The following is an 18,334-nucleotide window of genomic DNA, read 5'->3' on the forward strand; positions in this document are numbered from 1 at the left end:
TTTACTCCAGCCACCAACATGTCTTATTAAATCTCACGTTAAACAATGAAACATTCATTCCCAGTGTAAAAGTCTTCACGTTCAACATATATATATGGAGATTAACTGAGTTTAGTGGTATCAATCTAATTACATTCATTAGCTCAATTCTTTCCCATGGATACAACACCACAGAGAAGGATTAAGAGGTCTATTAACTTGCCTGCATCTCCGGCAACGCTGGAAATAATGTGCAATAGCACTAAGCAACAGTTGGAAGAGCTAAAAACTGAAGTGAATCAGCTACTGAAAAAGATTGGTTCTTGATCTGGGTAAGGAATACATCATTGCTACCTTATTGGATGAGCCACCACTCTTGAAGTCTTATGATATCTTCCTTCAGTTGCCTCAAACAAATGGAAATGCAACAAACTATGACAACAATGTTATTGTCATCTCTGATACCTCAGCATCTGCTCAATCATTACCCGGTGTTGAGTCATTACCTCATGCTGAATGAAGAATGTGTCAAGTTGGTGTCTTGTGTGAAGCTATGGAAAGGATTTGTTTTCTAATTCTATGTTTCGTGGATATGTTTTGTTATCTATGGTTATGCTTCAAAAATTAGCTTGTTATCTTGTTTATCTTATTCCCTTGTCATGTTTCTCTATTATCATGTTTCATTTGTGTTGTTTTTGTGTTCACTTTTTCGTTAATGAAGAGCTATGTTCCATGTTGTGTTAAATAATGTCTTATTTTGCTCAAACATGAAAAATGATTATGTTTTATAAAGATAAAGATTTGAAACTCTAAATGTTATATGTAAATATAAAACTAAGACCTTAAAATCTAAAAGTTATAGCCCTCCATGATTCAGCAAGAAAGATTAGTAAGGTGATCCTTCAAACATATTCGGTAATTTTGTTTTAGGACTCCATGATCCTCATGCAACTATTTCATGGGAAATCAAGGCTCCTATTCATACACTCAAGAACCACATGCTAGACTTTTCTCATATTGCTTTCTCCTCAATAAATAGGAAAGCTAATTTAGTTGCAATATACGTGGCTATCATGTTTTTTTTTACAATTGTTTTCCTTGTAACTTGCTTCATTTTATGCAAGCAATTTTGAATTGTCTTATAATCTCCTATGCTTCTTTGGCATTGTAATTCAAATCATTTTGATTGTAAAAAAAAAATAAAGAAACACAATTTGCAAAATTTTTGCAGATATTTTAAATTTAAGGAAGTCATACCACAATTAAATATTTCTAGAAAACGAGAAAAATATTATGACAAAATCTTTAATCCACCAAAACAATTTCATAATTTAAGTCTACTAATATATACATTAGGCTTTAAGATAACACATCAAAAGGATAATCACTTCATTTTTTTCCAGTCACTATAAACTACATCAAGTAACATTCGAATAAAACCCCCAAAATGATCTCAGCAACAAATCCGTAGAAAAAAGCACTATAATCCAATTTTTTGGACTCCATATTTCTTAACTGCAGATTACTTATTGAAGGAGATTCTTCACGTGGGTCTTCCTTTCCAAACATTAAGGATTTCTTTGACTCCATATTGATTGTCGAAAGATATTGTTGACATGGCTCTTCATTACCCAAAGTTGTTGAGATTCCAGATGAAGCAACAAGAGACATTCCATCACCACCACGATATGAATTCATAGGCAGATTGTTAGTATGATTGAATGCATGCAAGGCCTCCTCCATTGTGTCATATGATTTGTACAAGCTCCTGCTTACACCAATAACATGTGGGGTGCATTCTTGCCATGAGGTGTAAATCCCAGGTTGAAGACCATGGAAGACAACATAAAATTTTTCTTTTCTTCTATTGCTTGTGAGCCTCATATTTTGAGAGTACAGTAGGATATGAAAGTTAGATAAATGGAAGAATGAAGGTTATTCATCTTCATAAGCCATGAAGTAGGTTATAGTCATAAAGAGTTTTCATGGAAGCTTTCAATTTTTAGAGTTCCAACAGTTGCAAATATATTAATTTGACATTGAAAAATGTTGTTTGGTGAGTAGATATTAAATAAACAAACTTTATAGTTAAGTGGCTTATAAATGAGCTAAATGGCTCATAAGTCACCCTAAATGGCTTATATCTTAAAAGGGTAAAATGGTAATAAATTTCAATTTAATTATCAATATGTCATTTTGAGCTAGCTCAATTTGAGTCGTGTAGCATTTTTATTATTTAATTAACTATATTTTCATAGCTTCTAGGGATAGTCTATTGTCAATTCATATAGAGTTTTGATTGCATTTGTCACGAATTATATATTATGAAATTTATGTTAACATAATTTATAAGTTTAATTTTAATTTTTTTAGATATCATTTGATTCTGTCTTGAAAAGGTTATATCTTGAAAGAATTCTGATTAAAACTTAAATTATTATTTATAAAATATAATAATAATAAAAAAGACCAAGCCTTAGATTTAAGATGAGATGTATATTGAATTTAAATTTATTATGAGTTACCAGTGATTGTAAATTAATTTAAATTAATATATACATTAAGAAAATATTATATTAAATTAAAAAATAAATAATATTCTTTTATCTGTCAAAGTGCGAAATTGAATTATATATATATATATTTTACTATAAATTACAAAATTAATTTCAACTAAATATACAGCGTAGGATTTTGTAGACAGGCATGCTTCTTCGCCATCTTCAAGGCAAAGTTGGAAATAGAATAGAAGCCCAACGTGGCAAATTGCCAATTAGGATGGGATGGGATCACGAGAAATTATTAGATGTATTTAGTGTATATATATATTTTCTTATAATTATGTAAAATTTATTTTTTATATAATAAAAATAATTTACTTTTTATGAGAGGAAATATTATTTTTTAATATTTTAATATTTTTGATGTATCTAGTAATTACCTCATATCACCACTCTTGTATAGATGCAGGCCACTCATTGCCTGCCACGTTATCATTTCGTTTTATTATGTCACTCTATCCTCCTCTCATCGTAACTCGTTACAATTATATATGTGCCCTTCCTAAATCTCAATGACACTCACACCTGCAATCATTCATGATTAACATTGTCATCTTCAGTTGATCGCTGTCTCACCACCGATATATCCCTACCGTCCATTTACATATATTTTTTTAAATAATATTTTTTATTATAAAAATAATAAATATTAAAATAAATAAAGTGATTCGAATTATTTTTTTTAAATTTGAAAATAGAAAATGAAAACCGAAAGTGATTTTGAAATGAGCCTAAAATAAGTCTAATAAATAAGTATTAAATTAAATTGAAATGATTTGATTTTATTTTATTTAATCAACTCAAAATTTTGATTTATTTAATTAAATTTGATTCAATTTTCTTGTTAATTCAATTTATTTTGGTTTATTTTGTTAGAAGTTTTTATTTATTTACTTTTTCATAAACTGAATTAGACCACAAATCATTATTATTTGAATCGGATCATATGGATTTAATTAAAAATCAGAATAATAACCGGTTCAATTTAGATAATAAATCTGAAATTTTCTTAAACCATAGTTAGCCCAATCAATCCGACCAGGTAACCAAAGGAATTGAGTTTAAATGGTTTTGATTAGTTCACTAAAAAAAAAAATAAATCAATTTGCAAGAAGAGTCAAACCTGGGACCATATTGTAACCATCTGAATTGGGCGTCATCTTTTGTCATTTAGTTTAAATTATTAAATTTTATTAAAAATATTATTATTTAATTTTTTAATTTAATTAAAAAATTAAATTATTTTTAAAAGTTATATTTTACAGTATCATTAATTTTATTTTAATAATTATTTGTAAAATATATTAAATTAATGTGTTATTATACTTTAATTAAATATTAAACTTCTAATTCTCTGCGTTGATGGGTTCAGTGAGGGAGCCTGTTTTAAGAACCTTGATGCGGATGCTCATCCTTATTAGAAACTGCATAAAAATGAAAAGACCGGCAGGTGGGTGAAGGAAAGGCTCCACGAGGAGAGGATGGTCAATAAGGCAAAGATGTAATAAGCTTAAATTCTGTACGGAATAAAAATAAACCACTAAGAATAGGCCACGTGTAATGCAGCACCTTTCCTGTCCATTGATACCACGCTCAGCTTAGATTTTGACAGGCAATTAAGCGCAGCGGCTCCAACCCATAGTGGCTTCGGCTTTTCCTGCTTATGCATTCGTGGTTTCATTCTCAACGCATACAAGTAAAGGGACAGTTCCAAGAGAAGTCAAGCAATCATCACCCTTCATTATTCAAGAAACCCATAATTTTCAACACAAAACAGATCTCTCTCTCTCTCTCTCTCTCTCTCTCTCTATATATATATATATATATAAACTTCTGTTCCATTGTTTTCTTCCGAGTTGATTAATACAGCAGCTAGCCAATAGCAATAGATGGATCGCTATGAGATATTGAAATGTATTGGATCTGGAAACTTTGGTGTTGCTAAGCTTGTTAGAGATAAATGGAGTGGTGAACTCTATGCTGTCAAGTATATTGAGAGAGGCTTAAAGGTGCTATTTTTAGCTTCTTTTATTAAGTTTTTCCTCTCAATTCACTCTATCTTTCGTCGTTTTGGTTTGCTTTTGGTGGGAAGGGATGGGGGTGAAATTTCTGTTACCGTTATCTGTTTTCTGTATAAGAAAAGTGATTTTTTTTTTAATAAATATCTTATCTTATATGGGTTCTCTTAGCTTTGTCCATATGATAATTTGGTTTGTAACTTCTTTTGTGTAACTTCTTTCATGAATTCATTTTGTGGTCTGGTCTTTTTGGTTTTCCAGATTGATGAGCATGTGCAGAGAGAGATCATGAACCACAGGTCATTGAAGCACCCCAATATAATTAGATTCAAAGAGGTAATTAATTGTCTTGTTTCCCTTTCATGTGATATTTTGTGTAGCCATGTGATAAGAGGGTTTACAGGGTTCTACTTTTCTTTTAATCACAAAGAATTTTAAAGGAACGAGGCTTGGTGTGGTTGCTGTATGAACAGAACATATTTTACAATCAGACTTTTTCTGCTTTCCACTTTTCATATATGTGCTTAGTGGAAGAGGCCAAAAAAGATTTCCAAGTTCAGGATTTCCCCAAAATAGACTTTTTCAAGCATTACTGTTTGCAATTTCTTTTCTCAAGTGAAAGGAGCTGATATTAAAACATGCCTGGCTGAACCTGCTTACTCTGCCTATGTGACAAGATAGTTTAAAGAGAATTTGGATGTCAATTTGTCAAGAATACACGAAAGGGATAAAAGAAAGATAGGATATTACGTATCCGGTTAGAGATGCTTCAAACTTGAATGTAAACCAGATTCAACTGTGAATTTGTTTTGTAGGTCTTCCTCACACCCACTCATTTAGCCATAGTCATGGAATATGCAGCTGGAGGAGAACTTTTTGAGAGAATATGCAGTGCTGGTAGATTCAGTGAAGATGAGGTATATTTACCTGGATCATATAATTTTTGTTCTTCACTTGTTTTGGTGGTGCTTAAATTTATCTTTTTTCCTTGTCTGCTTCTGTAAATTTGTATCAGGCAAGATTTTTCTTTCAACAACTTGTATCAGGAGTTAACTATTGCCATTCTATGGTAACTACTCTCTGCCCATCATATCATGAAATAATTTGTTCCCGTGCTTATTTTGACTTTGAATGTTGCTTTAACCTCTGATTAAAACTAATGACACTTTTTGTATGCTACAGCAAATTTGCCATAGAGATCTTAAGCTGGAAAACACCCTTCTAGATGGAAGCTCAGCTCCGCGTCTTAAGATATGTGACTTTGGCTATTCCAAGGCAATGAACTTGTAAATTTTTCAATATGAAATTTACATTAATTACGTGTATAAATCTAAATCCTGACAGTTTTCCTATTTCTATGTAGTCTTCTGTATTGCATTCTCAACCCAAGTCTACTGTGGGAACACCAGCCTACATTGCACCAGAGGTCTTGTCAAAAAAAGAATATGATGGCAAGGTATTCAATTGATTTATTTGAATCTTCATATTCACATATTTTTTCTTCAGGGACAGTCACCTAACATTCAGCTTTGCTCTTTTGATACCTGAAAGATACAGATAGCAGATGTTTGGTCTTGTGGGGTTACATTGTATGTGATGCTGGTTGGTGCTTATCCATTTGAAGATTCTAAAGACCCAAGAAACTTCAGAAAAACCATTCAGGTCTTTTATTGCATTAATTATTATAAGTGATTTAGTACCCCTCTTTTATATGCCTTAATAAAAATGGTTACTCGCTTAATGGCAGAGGATTCTCAGTGTCCACTACTCCATTCCAGACTATGTTAGAGTTTCCACAGATTGTAAACATCTTCTATCTAGGATTTTTGTCGCTAGCCCTGAAAAGGTAATGCCAGAAATTCCTGCAATTCTATTGCTGATATTCTGTAGTATGCAGCAGCACATAAAGTTTAAATTTTCTTTTTCTTTTTCTTTTTAACTGTAGAGAATAACAATACCAGAAATTAAAAAGCACCCATGGTTCCTGAAGAACTTGCCTGTAGAATTCATGGAAGGAGGGGAAGGTAGCTTGCAAGATAATGATAAATGTGAAGAATCCCAAAGCATTGAAGAAATATTAGCTATAATTCAAGAGGCCAGGAAATCTGGAGAGGGTCCCAAAATGGGTGGTCTTTTAATTGGAGGGAGCATGGATATAGATGATTCTGACATAGATGACATAGAGACAAGTAGTGATTTTGTTTGTGCTCTATAAATGCAGCTGAAATTAAATGGCAATTTAAAGGATAAGGCCATTCTTGTCATGTACAGGGTGATGTTGAGAGTTTCTTTTCCTTAGCCATGAAAGCCTTGTGTGTTTTTTTTTTCTTTTGGATTTGTGTATAAGGGAATAGATGGATATATGTTCTGCTGCTTAGTTTTGTAATAATTCTCTTAAATTTTCTCTTTTTTTTATATCTCTATTTTAGGTAAAGCTGCATTAATCTAATCCGGGGGGTTTTGTTCAGATGGGAATAAGACTATATATTGCATATGAGTGCTCTTATATTAGCAAAATTTATTAAAAAGACTCAAAGATACTGAGAAAAAGTATGATATATTAATATGTAATGGAACACTAGGTCAATATTTTTATGTCTTCAAGGTTGGCGGATAGCATTCAATGCTTTTAATTTTTTTTTCTTAAGTAAAATTTTTATTTAAATATTCAACAATGGCTGCTCGGTGAGAGTGCTGATTGTTGCAGACTCTTATTAATTAATTTGTCCTACTTTTTTAGTAAATTGTATATATAAAACTAGAGAGGGTGCGGTCTTAAGGCCAAAGGACATTACGGTCATTGACATTGGGCCGTTGAAATGTAGAGAGTAATTTTAGGCCTGTCAGAGGAATGAATGTCAAGTTGCTAAAATCTCACCTTGATATCAAACTTGAAAAATATATAGGCTTCATTCTTTACGTTTGCCAAAATCATTCTTTAATTAATTTATAATAAACTATCAAAATATAATTTAAGATTTAATTGTCTTATCATTCTTTAATTAATTTATAATAAACTATCAAAATATAATTTAAGATTTAATTGTCTTATTTAATGTAAACTTTATTTCCTATTCCTTTCAGTGACAAGGACATGAAGTGGATGGTGGACTAATTAGGACCTTCCTTTGTGAAACGGCATATAAATTTAGTGGAATGAGGAAAGTTGATAAGGTTAGCCACTTTCATTAACATTAATTTTCTCCATAATTTATTACATATATTTAACAATATCAATTAAAAAATATTCCTTCTGTGATTATCATGATTTTGAGGTGTGATTCATTCCTGTTATTGATTTTGAGTACATGTGTCCATTTTCACCTAGCAAAAAAAAAAAAAAAAACCAAAAAAGACTACCTCAGGCCTAGAGTAGTGAGTCCGATGTAGCCCAAATGATTGAAGTCGTCCTTTGCATAGGGCGTGCCTATTTGGGGTAGTCCTTCGAGATCTTACATCGATTATGGATGGCTGTGTGTATTGGGTTATCTGAGAATAATAATCCTCTCAAAATTGCTATGGTTTTGAGATATGATCCATTTCCGTCACTGACCTTAGATACATGTGTCCATTTTTACTTGACAAAAAAAAAAAGAATAAATATACTTAAACTCTGTTATGATATAATCCATGATCTCTCGGTCTACTTCTGCTGTGTCCTGTGTGACATGGTGTGCAGACACTGTTTCATGTTGGGTTGTTTCTTCTATTAGGCTTAGGCATATGAGCTTGCAAGCGAGACAAATTGGGCTGCTATAACATGAATTATAAAGGAGAACAATTAAATCTTGGAAGCTGCGAACCGTTTCTATTTGGGCTTTCTAGCCCGACTTAAAATCTTGGGAGCCAAATAAAGGCCCATTGAGCAACAGCCTTCATAGCCCAAAAGGAAGCAATCTTACAATACAATACATCCATTAGCAGAATCGTAATCATTTTACGACTCTAAATAGTAAATACCATTCCTATTCTCCATCAAACGCCAGAGTCCGATCACGATTACACGTGTTCACTTCTTAACAGAACTCACACATTCAATCAGATTATTTTAATCACACCAAGATTTCCCTTCTCCCTATATAAGGCACTTCAAAAACCCTAATTCGCTTACACACAGGGACTGGGAGGCTTGCAGCTACGAGAGCAGAAGCGTTTCTCTACCCTCACAGCACCGGGCCGTCGTAGCTAGCTGCTCCTTCGAAAATGAAGGTTTGTGCCGTGTTGTTAGAGTTTTCGTTGTCTCTTCAACAAAAACCCTAACACTTAATTTTGCTAATCTAATTTCGTTTCCCTCTCTGGACAGTTCAATATTGCAAATCCTACCACTGGGTGCCAGAAAAAGCTCGAGATAGATGATGACCAGAAACTGTATTGATCTCTTTCTTTTATTCATTATTATTTTTAGCTTTTAGTTTAAGTTTGCATCTATTATCTGTTATTGTAGATGGTGAAATTTTGTACTGGAGAATAGTTATGCTATCAAGAAATTTTATAAATTATGTATCTGAAAAAGGAAAGGAATTTAAATTTGTTGGGTATGGATATTGTATCAGATTTGGATTCTGGAAAACAGCTAGCTTCCTTTAATTCAGCCTAAGCGCTCACATTGGTTAGTTTAGTTACTTTTGACAACTGGATGTGGTAGAGTTGTACGAATGGGGTTGCTGGTGTATGAATGGGGTTGCTGGTGTTTGAATTTTGCAATGCCATCTGATTATTGTAGTCTTAGCATGTGTACTTGATTATTAAAACCTATTCTGTAGTATATGGTGCTTCTTTTATCAATTATAAAGTTCAGTCGTAATTCCCTTTATGTTACTTTGTGCACCTACGAGAAACAAAAGAACGTAATCAATTTTGAATTGTACCCGTTTGTCCATTAGTAAGAATTTACTGTTTGTAACGTGTCCAATATGTTTTTTAACCTGAAAGAATATGAGAGATGACTCCCTCCTTTTGTTGCTTAGGTTATAAGGTTAATTTGTCCTAGCTTAGTACTAGAAGGCATTTAAGAGCAATAAACGAGGAGGTTTTCAAGCATTTCAATTCTCTTTCTATGCTTAAAAAAGGGAAGAATGAACATGATACTTCTCTGATAGTGTAGATGAATTCTTCCTTCAAGCGCATCAATGGTTTATTTTGTATTCTTAACTTGTTAATCTTACCAAAACCAAACTATAACAAAGTGGCTCTAACTGCTGTGGCTCTAACTGCTGTGGCTCTAACTGCTGTGGCATGTTTTTTGAGTGATTTCATGGTATGCTGAAAAACCATGCTATTCATAAATGTTAGCATGTTACTCATGTCAAAGGTTCCTTGCTACAGCCGTGTGTTTTTTGACAAAAGGATCTCACAAGAAGTCAGTGGGGATGCCCTGGGTGAGGTATGTTATTGTCAGCCTTTTTTTTTTGTCTGAGCTAGTTTTTAAGGGTGATGCTATGTTGTATTTTCCCTATACTGACCCATCCTTGTGTATTTTCAGGAGTTCAAGGGTTATGTATTTAAGATTATGGGAGGTTGTGACAAGCAGGGTTTCCCAATGAAACAAGGAGTTCTAACTCCTGGCCGTGTTCGACTTTTGCTTCATAGAGGTTTGTGGCTTTATACCATGCCAACTTTTGTTGCTGTTTTTTTATGAGTGTTTTTTTTTTTTTTTTTTGAGTGATGGATAGATGCCATTTTCTGTGTGACTTACTTGAAGATACTTTTTTTTTTTGGCTGGATAAACCAATATCAATACGATGCTTGTGTGGACAGGTACCCCTTGCTTCCGTGGATATGGCAGGCGAAATGGAGAACGTAGAAGGAAGTCTGTTCGTGGATGCATTGTTAGCCCAGATCTATCAGTCTTGAACTTGGTTATTGTCAAGAAAGGTGAGAATGATCTGCCTGGACTGACAGACATTGAGAAGCCTAGAATGAGAGGTCCTAAGAGGGCATCAAAGATCCGGAAGCTGTTCAACCTCTCCAAAGAGGATGATGTCCGGAAGTACGTTAACACTTACCGCCGAACATTTACAACCAAATCTGGTTAGCAGCTGTATCATTATTTTCTTTTTATTATATTATTTAAATTTAATATGTTCCTCAGAGAACAAAGTACTTTCTTAATTGAATGGGTGATAATTTGGATTACTTCAGGAAAAAATTTTTAAGTGCATTTGATAAGATGGTGTTTTGTGACTTGGTAGGTAAGAAGGTTAGCAAAGCTCCCAAAATTCAGAGGCTTGTAACTCCCTTGACTTTGCAAAGGAAGCGTGCTAGAATAGCGGACAAGAAGAAGAGAATTGCAAAGGCCAAGGCTGAGGCAGCCGAGTATCAGAAGCTCCTTGCCACCAGGTTGAAGGAGCAGCGTGAACGCCGCAGTGAGAGCTTGGCAAAGAAGAGATCTAGACTGTCTGCTGCGTCAAAGCCCTCTGTTGTGGCATAGAATGTTTCACGTTGGTCTATGACTATGAGCGAAGTCATTTATTAAATAGGTTGAGGTAATTTTGATTGTTCTTTGGATTTTGAAAGTTAAGTTAAAATGTTTCCTGCATTTATAACAATTTCAAACATCTGAAATTTTCGCTTTCATTTTAATGTGTTGTGGGATTGTTAACCATTTCATTAAGCTCTCTTGTTCTATTGTTTTGAATCCTGGATTTATGGTAGATGACGTTTTATACATGTTGAAGGATTAATTTGCTGCACAGTCGATGTTCTCTTATTCTTTTGTATTTTAATCCCTTCAGGATCGAGCAAGCCAATTCTTTTCAAAGTGTAATTTCAGCTCATGGATGTTGATTAGTTCATTTTTGTGAACTGGAATGTTGAATCATTAGATGGGGTTATAAATTCTAGGGGAAATTACAAAAAAGTACTTTGTGGTTTAGTGCATTTTTAAAGTAGGGTCTTGTACTTTGCTAACAACAGAACCACAAGGAACGACAGAAAACAAGAAGGTGCTAAACTATATGACCCTACATGAAAAAAGCGCTAAACCGCAAGGTCTTATCAAACATCTTGATCATTTGGTCGTCCTACCTTGGTCAAGATGTAGTTTTTGTTGCCTACTTTGTTCGTGTTACTTTTAGGCTTATATTCACCAGTCGATGATCAACCCTTCCTGCTTTGGCAATTAGGATCAGGTTTTTGGTCGGCTTGAAATCAAATCAAACTGAAATAATCGAATACTTAAAATGTAAGAATTGAACCTGATTGAATTGAAAATATGAATAGAATTGAACTGAATCAAATTGATTAGTTCGGTAATTTGGTTTTTGTTGGCAAAGTCACATTAACTGTGTGAGCATTGCCACGCTCTTGCATATAAAGAAGATTGTGTGAGAACACTGCAATAGAAAAATGATATACAAGAAAAATCCTGTAAATTTCAATTAATAACAACAATTTAAACTTGCACAAAAAAATCAATACCCAGATCAAATTTCAATTAATTACATCAATTTTATAATAGAAAAAAAAATAAAACCTGCATACGCCCTTATTGATTAAGAATCGAGGAAAAGTGAGGAAAAATCTTGGCAGGAAGAATCGAGAAAGGAGGAAGAAAATGAGGCTTGGGAGGCAGGGAGAGCATTAGCTGAGCCAGAGGTGAGATGAGAATTGAGAAATTAGCTGAGCCTGAGGTGAGATGAGAATTAAGGAAATGAGGCTTGGGTGAGGGATCTTATGAATCGGAAGGAAGGAAATGGTGAAGACGGCATCCCCTACCTTTAAAAACAGTAGCTGTATTTATAAATTTTGACTGATTTTGTTATTTTGATTAAATTAATCAAATTAATCTAAAATTAACTTTTAAAAAAATAATAATAAACTGAAATGGACTCAATTAGATCAACTAACTAAACTGAAAAATTGTTTCAAAAAACTGAAGATTAAATTTAATTTGTTTGATTTGGTTATTTGTTTTTAACCGAAGCTTTGCTTTGCAGTATTTGTAATGGTGATTCATGATCATATCTCAAGAATCCTACAGAAAACCGTTTAGTACTTGTGCAACTAAGTTTTATAGGAACCTTAGATACCATGAATAGGTGCTCTGTGTATAGGTTACTAGTGGATACTAGTAAAGGTTTCTATTTCAATGTGCTGTAGATCTTTCCTGGAAAATTAGATGCTCCCAAATGGTCTGTATCCAGTGAAAGTAGGAAACTGATGATCGAGGGAAATGATAAACTGGAGCTTGTACAAGCTGATAACAAACTTGCACAAGCTCTTGTTGGTGGTTTGGGTTGCCCCTTCCTTGAATGCAGCTGATGACAAACTTGTACGAGTCCGATGTCCCTCTATAAATGTTAAACGGGCTACTATATTCTCTTAACCATAACATAAAAGGAGTAAAGTGGTCCTCTTCAGCTTGTCTAGTCCTGTAGTTCTTGGAGATGGTACCTTTACTGTCTCCCTCTCGCGATGATGCATTGTGAGTGGCCAGGTTACAACGTACGCAGAACCTGCTGGTGATGGCTCCACAGGCTGTTTTGTGTTTTCATGCTATTAACCCTGAGCTTTATGCTTATTTTGATAAATATTTTATCAAGGAAAAATACATTTTTAGCCCGGAGTTTTTCATTTTTGTTTTCATGTTAAAATCTTGTTTGCTTATAAAAAAAAAGGGGGCCCAAGTTTGTCGAGATTTACTCAAAGTTTTAGCATTTTCATATCTATCAAATCCAAGTCTATCATTAAGTAGTTGAGAAAGAAGTGAAAATATATCTATGGGACTTGTGTATGAACTTCTTATACATATATAGAAACATTCATGACAATTCAATAGTACTAGCAGAATGTAGATATTATAAGCTTGATATTATATGAGAAAGAAGGATAGCAAATGTAGCTTGTGATATGATCTTGAAACACCGTCCTCATTTAGTAGAACATGCATCAATGGAAGGATGTCAAAATGTGTCTATGTTGGTGGTTAGGGAGGATAACGATTATGTTTTCATATTCTAACTTCAATCATATTTGCATTTGTTCTTTTTTGTTTTTTTTTTTTTTGTACTTTTTATCGCTTGTGATAAAGAAGGAAAGCAAATGGAATCTTAATACAGTGCTCGTCACCCTCTCTTTTCAAAATAAATTGGAATTCTTTACCTTCCAATGAAACTTTAATTTATTTCATCTATTTAGTGATCTAACTTCCTCCTTGAAAATGCACCTGAATTTGAACAATTCTATCTTGAGAAAACCTGCTAAGGCAACAATCGTACATCACCATTTCAATGTCTTATCCCTAAAAGCTTGATGCTGTTACATTAAACAAAAATTATAGTTTATAAGACCAATGAGTTTTAGCTCAGTGATATTGGAGTTATTTTCAAGACTTTAAAAATGTAATTGCTTTTTTCCTCTATCAGTTGATAGGATGGACCACCACCTCTCCTCCCTCTGTGGTTGGAAATATGTCAAACAAGATTTTAACCATTGCAGCAGAGACGTGTGGAGGTAGGACATTTCCAACTTCCAATTTGATCTCAATAATTCTGCCCCCTACTACTACCATATGTCATCTCTCAGCCTCTGAAAGTTCCACATACGACACATACAAACACTTTTGAATGTATTATTATCACCTAGTTAAAACAGAACAACATCATAGCGCCTTGTCCATCTGTGCATGTTCTCTAAAACCCATTTGCTTTTATAAAGTCTTGTGCTGCCACAATTCTATTTGGTAATCCTACTGTCCACTTCTATGCACAACCCCACTTCCTTGGTGACATCAACTATTGCAAATTGTCTGTATGGATTATGTGCAAGAAACAAACTATGAAGCTCGCATATTGTATAATGTATAATCATGCTTTGTGGTGTAGAACGCTGAAGAAAATAACACTCAAAGAAAGAAATTGTAGTGGCACCACAGGAGCTAGTGTTCATATATCATATTAACGGTCACGGATGCAATAGTTAAACTTTAGAGGGCTAACGACAAACGAAAAGCCTATTGCATTTAAATTTGAGGAGCAAATGACGAACATAACCAAGGGCGAATCATGTTGAGTGGGTCAATTGATCCCACTCTTTTTTTTTTTTTTTTTTTTTTTAATTTTCCATATATATAATTACTTATATAATTCATAAAAATAAATTTTTACTCCATTAAAACTTTTAAAAGATTAATATATTTAATAAATTTAGACTTATTATTTTGACAATTATTAAATTTATTTAATATAATTAGCACTGGAATTAATAATTATTGTAATTATTGTTTTAAAAATTGATATGTAATATATGAAAATTTTAATGTATACATTAGTATATTTACTTGTAAAATTAGCATTGATATTACTTACTACATTAAGAGTATTTTGTGCAATAAAAATTATGAAAACTTGATTGCATAATTGAATGGAAGATCGGTAAATTGTTAAATTATTTCTTAATTACATATATTGAAATATGTTTTTGAATGAAAAATTAAGCAACCAACCATGCTTTCAAAAAAAAAAAAAAAAAATAGAGATTTATCAAATACAATTGTAAATTTAAAATTATATTGAGAATTTATTATTTTATGATATTATTTTCCTTTTTACACATTAAAAATTTTTATAAATTATTTTTTTAGCAGATAATTTATTTTTTTATAATCAGTAGATAATTTATTATTGTATATAATATTTTTTCCTTAAATTAAATAAAATAAAATTTTTTCACCCCACTTATTTAAATTTTTTACGACTCTGCCCTGAATAAAACATTTAAATTTAAATATCTCTTAATATTTTTTGCTCAAAATTATAGTTTTTTTTAATTCATTTTTTATTATATAAAATTATTTTAAATGACTTTTAAAAATAAAAGTAATTAATTTTTTATTTTTGTTGACAAAAAAGATTTTTAAAATTTTTAGAATATGTACTTATCAAATTTTTTATTTAATCAGATCAATAAATAAATATAAATATTTTAAAATTATTATTATTATTATTATTATTATTGAAAATGTGGGAGTCTATTATACCTATTACATGCTCAGATTTAACATATTTTCAATTAAAAATTAAAATTTTAAGAATTACCCTATCAACCCCTGAGTCTGTCATTGCATATCAAGTCTACCTATTTATCTTACTCAATATTATTTTTTCGTTATACAAGATAGCGGTGAATTTTATATTATTTTCTCTTTTCTCTCTTTAAACTTGAAATTGAACATCACCATCTTATATGAAGGATTATTCATTAAAAGAAGAAATAAAGAAGGATAAATACAACGAAAGAGTATAAAAAGAAGAAAAAAAAAAGCAAGGAAAATGTTTTCCATGTTTGATATAATTCCTTCTATTTTCAAAGATTCCAACCAGAAGCGTGCACATAATAAAGGATTAAATTGATTGCAACACTCTCACATAACAGTTTCACCCACTATAACATTATCCAAGAAGACATGTTGCACTATTATATGATTTCTCTAGTCCTTCTCAACCTCCCTAATCTATGACAGATTCTTTAATCTAACTGTAATTAGTCTTTTTCCCTCAATACTTCAAGACTCGAAGTGCACATCAACAGGCCGGCGGCTATTGACCACTCTGCAATTGGTTCTGATCTCTCCAGGCCTCCCAGACTGCAAGTCACCCATCTTTATCATTCCCTCAACAAAGGCCTTGAAAAAAGCATGTTGGTCCTTGGAAAACAATCTCACATACTCGCTTGTTTGAGGAAATGTGAAAAGTGTTTGATCAGAATTAAGAAACCCTCTTCCTGCAACCAAGTCCTCGAAATATACATTATCAAACGTAGTTGGTGTTGCATCAAGGTCTCCTGTCACATTTCCATCTCCACCAAGGGGACACAGTTCGTTTAGTTTTTGTCTGTATCTTGGCTCAATGGTTGGATCTGGTTTGCCTGTTCCAGATTGATTATAGAGCCTAAACACTATAGAGAAACACCTAGCTTGACCAATGGAATGTGACCCTGAAAGGGCTACAAGATCCTTGATAGAGAGATTGAATCTTGCGAAGAGGTCTATGAGAAGGCTTGCATTGGCTCTTGGACTTGGCATGATATTGTTCGAGTCTTCTTGGCTCGCTGTCAAGCTATCTTGTCTCCCTAACTTCACCTTCCAGTCAGGTCCTCCAGTCTGGTAAACAAGACAAATTGACAGAAGGAAGAATACAATTTTCAGATAATAATCAAAACCAGCTACTGCTAAAATGTGGGCTTCATCAAGCCCTCTTGCCATCTTCCATTCCCAGACTATGTAAAAGAGTGGTCTCATTGGCGAGAAATTATTGTATGCAAATGTGCAACAGATAGATTGATGAGACTTACATGAGACCCAGCATGATCAATGGTAACCTGTGCACTATTTTCGTGTAAAGATTAATGCTGTAATAATTGACTAGTTGAAAAAAGTCGAACAAAAAGGACCTATCTCACAGAATAGTCGGTGAGAATACCTCAATAGCTAAAGAACCAATAACCATGTGTATTAGGGCCAAGTTGATGGGTTATATAGAGAGAGAAAATCAACCAAAGATCAAAGTTAGCAAGAATAAATTACCAGAGCAACAGCATCTCTAGCAGCCATGACAATTATATCTGCACAAGAAACAGTTCCTGGACAGACCTTCTCTAACTTTTCCTTGATTTCGTCTATAACTTCATAAGACCTTAGAGAATTTATATTGGAAAGAGCAAGTTTCTCTCCTAGCATGGTTGATGTATCATCCAGCAAAACAGAAGCATCACAACCCTTTTACGAGAAATGCAAAACAAGAATTGGAATTTCAAAAATAAAATCAGATAAAATCAAGAAACATTGATTAAATATCTTAATTGACATAAAAAAAATGAAAGGGTAGAGAGCTTTTTGGTTATGCACTATAGTTTTTTACATTAACAAAGCAATCATGGAATTGAAAGCGCATGACGGAGGCAACACTTCTTGGTTCTCTAATCATAGCCTTCCTCATCACTTTCCTCACTATTAATTCAGCTTCCGGGCATGTCCGAAAGTAGAATTCTGGCCGGAGTGGCGCTGCAGAGGCCATGGCTGCCAGTAGAAGAAAGGCTGTAAAGAGAGGAGACATGTTTTGGGCACGAGTTGATATTGTGTGAGATGTGGTCTAATTTTGGTGCTTTCTATGGACTTATAAACTTCTTGGACTGATGGCTGAATGAATGTGTATGTAATGGATGCCACGTCATGGGGTGATGGGCATAGTAAAGGGATTTAGATACTTTGTATGCTTCCGATACATCCTCACTCACAAAGTTTTGAGTTCTATCTTCTTAAATTACATATACAGTGGCAGCTATCAAGTGGGATAGTTTTTTCATTTTGGAATGACTGATTAATTTGTGAGCTAAAAACCATGGAGTAGTAAATGGACAATAGGCAGAATGTTGCAGTTGCTGTACAAGCAATCAAGAATCAGGATAAATGCATATCAGTAGATGTTTTCACTTAGGTGTCCTGGTTTGCCAATTTCCATTCTACTTGCTAAGCAATTAAGTGCATGTAATGCAGGGAAAGAAACCATTTATGTGCTATGAGATTTCTGCATACCGAAAAGACTAATTATTAGATATATCAGAGTATTAAAAAATAGTATTTCTTCTCTCACAGAAAAATAAATCCTTTTTATAATATAAAAAATGAGTCTCACATAATTATAAAAAATAGTATATTTATACCGAATATACCTAATAATTTCTCGATAGAAGAATTAAACAAATTCATGCATTTCTTGTACAGTAATGCAAGGTTCCTTGAATTTATAGCCAATTATGAAAGTCAAAAAGGAGATAATT

General features: G+C 33.0%; 3 protein-coding genes across 5 annotated transcripts; 2 read left to right on the top strand and 1 right to left on the bottom strand.

Moving 5' to 3' along the window:
* The first annotated feature begins 4,235 nt into the window (after nt 1–4,235).
* Nucleotides 4,236–6,971, top strand: LOC110633523 (serine/threonine-protein kinase SAPK2). Of its 2 annotated transcripts, none has more exons than XM_021782153.2 (9): nt 4,236–4,549; nt 4,820–4,894; nt 5,374–5,475; nt 5,574–5,627; nt 5,741–5,833; nt 5,922–6,014; nt 6,110–6,220; nt 6,306–6,404; nt 6,504–6,971. In XM_021782153.2, the coding sequence occupies exons 1-9, from the start codon at nt 4,430–4,432 to the stop codon at nt 6,771–6,773; spliced, it is 1,017 nt and encodes a 338-aa protein (XP_021637845.1). In that variant the 5' UTR covers nt 4,236–4,429; the 3' UTR covers nt 6,774–6,971. The 2 variants fall into 2 exon arrangements, with proteins under 2 accessions (XP_021637845.1, XP_021637846.1); XM_021782154.2 differs by having other exon boundaries at nt 4,321–4,549; nt 6,116–6,220.
* A 1,554-nt stretch (nt 6,972–8,525) lies between these two features.
* LOC110633538 (40S ribosomal protein S6) lies at nt 8,526–11,195 on the top strand. The gene is made up of 6 exons (XM_021782178.2): nt 8,526–8,767; nt 8,862–8,926; nt 9,884–9,941; nt 10,041–10,149; nt 10,316–10,588; nt 10,750–11,195. Exons 1-6 carry the CDS (start codon nt 8,762–8,764, stop codon nt 10,986–10,988), a joined length of 750 nt encoding a protein of 249 aa, XP_021637870.1. The 5' UTR covers nt 8,526–8,761; the 3' UTR covers nt 10,989–11,195.
* Nucleotides 11,196–15,804: 4,609 nt separating this feature from the next.
* Nucleotides 15,805–17,660, bottom strand: LOC110633512 (peroxidase 17). 2 transcript variants are annotated; one of them, XM_021782143.2, is made up of 4 exons: nt 17,416–17,660; nt 17,082–17,273; nt 16,850–16,876; nt 15,805–16,658 (listed from the first exon to the last, which is right to left on the bottom strand). In XM_021782143.2, the coding sequence occupies exons 1-4, from the start codon at nt 17,608–17,610 to the stop codon at nt 16,062–16,064; spliced, it is 1,011 nt and encodes a 336-aa protein (XP_021637835.2). In that variant the 5' UTR covers nt 17,611–17,660; the 3' UTR covers nt 15,805–16,061. The 2 variants fall into 2 exon arrangements, with proteins under 2 accessions (XP_021637835.2, XP_021637836.2); XM_021782144.2 differs by lacking the exon at nt 16,850–16,876 and having other exon boundaries at nt 17,416–17,659.
* Between the last annotated feature and the right edge of the window lie 674 nt (nt 17,661–18,334).

This window comes from Hevea brasiliensis, chromosome 7 (assembly GCF_030052815.1).
Source record: "Hevea brasiliensis isolate MT/VB/25A 57/8 chromosome 7, ASM3005281v1, whole genome shotgun sequence".
NCBI lineage: Eukaryota > Viridiplantae > Streptophyta > Magnoliopsida > Malpighiales > Euphorbiaceae > Hevea > Hevea brasiliensis.